Genomic DNA, 4538 nt, shown 5'->3' on the forward strand with positions numbered 1-4538 from the left:
CTCGTTGAAAGTGACGCAGAAGGTTACAATTGGTGGAATCATGCCATAGACTAGATAATGTTAAACAAGGTTGGATTGGGGATCAATGAAATGGGGTAACAGTCTACTCTGTACTCAAGTACTTTTTCCCCAAAAGTCCTCCTCAGAGTTCTCAGACTCCAAAATATCCACCTGTCCTGTTTTGATGTTGACCTGTCCTGTGAGAAACGTTTGATCTAAGAGACAGAGTGTTGTTTGGGGGGTGAAGAATGTTTGATCTGAGACAGAGTTGCATCATACAGAAAGTGTCAGACCTCACAACTCAACAAACACTACATTCTCACTACTTCTCCGTCTAACAAAGGGAGAATAAAGAACTAGTTGAATCAGACAGAGGACCAACAAGGAGATTTCAGTGAAAGGTTTTTTATTTATTTATGGAAACCAAAGGCATCTTTGAACTCAAGACTCAGGGGCAGGGACGCGTGGCGCAGACAAAGGCATGCTTGTATGAGCAGGTAATGTCGTTCCACAGCTTGTCCTTCTGGTAGTTAGTGTGAACACAGTTCTCCTTTCTACTTCCATTGGGCTCACCTGAAAACCAGCTCGTGTAGACCACCTTGGAGCCGTCCGTCCACATCCATCTCCCTTCCTTGTGGAGGTCACTCAGCCCGATCCAGGTATAGCTCTCAGCAGGGTCGAAGCTCTTGATCAGGTTTTTCACAAAGCTGAATTCCTCTTTGTTGTTCACAGAGGCCAGATTGGCTCCCAGGGTCACGCAGTAGGACTCTGCATCGGCCCAGTCCAGCTGAGAGGCCACGTACCTGAAGCAGCGGTTGTTGTAGCTTGACCAGTCCTGGGGACAGTTGGTATAATGAGGCTCTGAAAGCTCCCCCTCCTGGTCATACACGGGAGTGCAGTGTAGAGCACCAACAGCCAGGCTGAGAAGACAGAGGAAGCGGAAGGGAACAGACATGGTGAAGAGGTTTCTGTTCTGGTGAAGAGTCACTGAAGTAGACAGGAGAATGACTCTAGAGTCCTGGGTTCTGGTCTGCAGCTCTGCTCCTGTGTTCTGGGCTAGCTAGGTAGGAAGGTATGTGGGCTGCAGTGGGTCCTTTTATCTCATGTTGAGAGGGTGGAGAGGAGTTCACAGAGAGGCCATTGGTAGATCATTATGTTAATTTGTCATTGAGAAGTGTTTTTCTCAATTTGATATTTTCCATAAGGAACATTTTCCAAGATAAGGTGGTACTGCGACCATGACACGTAACCCAGTAGTTCTATACATCTACAGCTGTGGTCTTCCCATGTTATTTTTAGTTTGGTCACAGGGCCACTACTCACAAAGCGTCTCAGAGTAAGACTGCTGATCTGGGATCAGGTCCACCAATCATATTCATTATGATTTATAAAAACACAACTCCTAGTTCACCAGTCCTTCCTTTGTGAATACAGGCCCATATCTCAGTTACTAGAGGGTAGGGGGACATGTCAAACCAGTCCTTCCTTTGTGAATACAGACCCATATCTCAGTTACTAGAGGGTAGGGGGACATGTCAAACCAGTCCTTCCTTTGTGAATACAGACCCATATCTCAGTTACTAGAGGGTAGGGGGACATGGCAAACCAGTCCTTCCTTTGTGAATACAGGCCCATATCTCAGTTACTAGAGGGTAGGGGGACATGGCAAACCAGTCCTTCCTTTGTGAATACAGACCCATATCTCAGTTACTAGAGGGTAGGGGGACATGTCAAACCAGTCCTTCCTTTGTGAATACAGACCCATATCTCAGTTACTAGAGGGTAGGGGGACATGTCAAACCAGTCCTTCCTTTGTGAATACAGACCCATATCTCAGTTACTAGAGGGTAGGGGGACATGTCAAACCAGTCCTTCCTTTGTGAATACAGACCCATATCTCAGTTACTAGAGGGTAGGGGGACATGTCAAACCAGTCCTTCCTTTGTGAATACAGGCCCATATCTCAGTTACTAGAGGGTAGGGGGACATGTCAAACCAGTCCTTCCTTTGTGAATACAGGCCCATATCTCAGTTACTGGAGGGTAGGGGGACATGTCAAACCAGTCCTTCCTTTGTGAATACAGGCCCATATCTCAGTTACTGGAGGGTAGGGGGACATGTCAAACCAGTCCTTCCTTTGTGAATACAGGCCCATATCTCAGTTACTGGAGGGTAGGGGGACATGTCAAACCAGTCCTTCCTTTGTGAATACAGACCCATATCTCAGTTACTAGAGGGTAGGGGGACATGTCAAACCAGTCCTTCCTTTGTGAATACAGGCCCATATCTCAGTTACTAGAGGGTAGGGGACATGTCAAACCAGTCCTTCCTTTGTGAATACAGGCCCATATCTCAGTTACTAGAGGGTGGGGGGACATGTCAAACCAGTCCTTCCTTTGTGAATACAGACCCATATCTCAGTTACTAGAGGGTAGGGGGACATGTCAAACCAGTCCTTCCTTTGTGAATACAGACCCATATCTCAGTTACTAGAGGGTGGGGGGACATGTCAAACCAGTCCTTCCTTTGTGAATACAGGCCCATATCTCAGTTACTAGAGGGTAGGGGGACATGTCAAACCAGTCCTTCCTTTGTAAATACAGACCCATATCTCAGTTACTAGAGGGTAGGGGACATGTCAAACCAGTCCTTCCTTTGTGAATACAGACCCATATCTCAGTTACTAGAGGGTAGGGGACATGTCAAACCAGTCCTTCCTTTGTAAATACAGACCCATATCTCAGTTACTAGAGGGTAGGGGGACATGTCAAACCAGTCCTTCCTTTGTGAATACAGACCCATATCTCAGTTACTAGAGGGTGGGGGGACATGTCAAACCAGTCCTTCCTTTGTGAATACAGGCCCATATCTCAGTTACTAGAGGGTAGGGGGACATGTCAAACCAGTCCTTCCTTTGTGAATACAGGCCCATATCTCAGTTACTAGAGGGTAGGGGGACATGTCAAACCAGTCCTTCCTTTGTGAATACAGACCCATATCTCAGTTACTAGAGGGTAGGGGGACATGCCAAACCAGTCCTTCCTTTGTGAATACAGACCCATATCTCAGTTACTAGAGGGTAGGGGGACATGTCAAACCAGTCCTTCCTTTGTGAATACAGACCCATATCTCAGTTACTAGAGGGTAGGGGGACATGTCAAACCAGTCCTTCTTTTGTGATGTTAACGAGCCATGTTTGTGATGTTAAGGAGCCACTTGAGACCCTGGAGCGTTAATGGCACCCTATTCCCTTTATAGTGCACTAGTGTTGTCCATGCTCTGGTGAAACGTAATGCACTATACAGGGTGGCATTTGGGAGTTATAAGCTGGATAGCTCTAACAGGTCTAACAGGGTGAACCAACAGCCAGGCTCTAGTCAGCCAGCTGGATAGCTCTAACAGGTCTAACAGGGTGAACCCACAGCCAGACTCTAGTCAGCCAGCTGGATAGCTCTAACAGGTCTAACAGGGTGAACCAACAGCCAGGCTCCAGTCAGCCAGCTGGATAGCTCTAACAGGTCTAACAGGGTGAACCAACAGCCAGGCTCTAGTCAGCCAGCTGGATAGCTCTAACAGGTCTAACAGGGTGAACCCACAGCCAGACTCTAGTCAGCCAGCTGGATAGCTCTAACAGGTCTAACAGGGTGAACCCACAGCCAGGCTCCAGTCAGCCAGCTGGATAGCTCTAACAGGTCTAACAGGGTGAACCCACAGCCAGGCTCCAGTCAGCCAGCTGGATAGCTCTAACAGGTCTAACAGGGTGAACCCACAGCCAGACTCTGGTCAGCCAGCTGGATAGCTCTAACAGGTCTAACAGGGTGAACCCACAGCCAGACTCTAGTCAGCCAGCTGGATAGCTCTAACAGGTCTAACAGGGTGAACCCACAGCCAGGTTCTAGTCAGCCAGCTGGATAGCTCTAACAGGTCTAACAGGGTGAACCCACAGCCAGGTTCTAGTCAGCCAGCTGGATAGCTCTAACAGGTCTAACAGGGTGAACCCACAGCCAGACTCTGGTCAGCCAGCTGGATAGCTCTAACAGGTCTAACAGGATGAACCCACAGTCCACTCACAGAACACCATAGCTAATGCTTCAGCCACCATGCTGTCCACTCACAGAACACTACAGCTAAGGCTTCAGCCACCATGCTGTCCACTCACAGAACACTACAGCTAAGGCTTCAGCCACCAAGCTGTCCACTCACAGAACACTATAGCTAATGCTTCAGCCACCATGCTGTCCACTCACAGAACACTATAGCTAATGCTTCAGCCACCAAGCTGTCCACTCACAGAACACTATAGCTAATGCTTCAGCCACCAAGCTGTCCACTCACAGAACACTATAGCTAATGCTTCAGCCCCCATGCTGTCTACTCACAGAACACTACAGCTAATGCTTCAGCCCCCATGCTGTCTACTCACAGAACACTATAGCTAATGCTTCAGCCACCAAGCTGTCCACTCACAGAACACTATAGCTAATGCTTCAGCCACCATGCTGTCCACTCACAGAACACTATAGCTAATGCTTCAGTCA

The 4538-nt window shown here is 48.1% G+C and overlaps 1 protein-coding gene across 1 annotated transcript; it reads right to left on the bottom strand.

Moving 5' to 3' along the window:
• Positions 1-389: 389 nt before the first annotated feature.
• LOC120037256 (galactose-specific lectin nattectin-like) lies at positions 390-1054 on the bottom strand. Its single transcript, XM_038983429.1, has one exon. It carries the CDS (start codon positions 953-955, stop codon positions 449-451), a length of 507 nt encoding a protein of 168 aa, XP_038839357.1. The 5' UTR covers positions 956-1054; the 3' UTR covers positions 390-448.
• Between the last annotated feature and the right edge of the window lie 3484 nt (positions 1055-4538).

Source organism: Salvelinus namaycush, unplaced genomic scaffold (genome assembly GCF_016432855.1).
Source record: "Salvelinus namaycush isolate Seneca unplaced genomic scaffold, SaNama_1.0 Scaffold1656, whole genome shotgun sequence".
In the NCBI taxonomy this organism is placed as follows: Eukaryota; Metazoa; Chordata; class Actinopteri; order Salmoniformes; family Salmonidae; genus Salvelinus; species Salvelinus namaycush.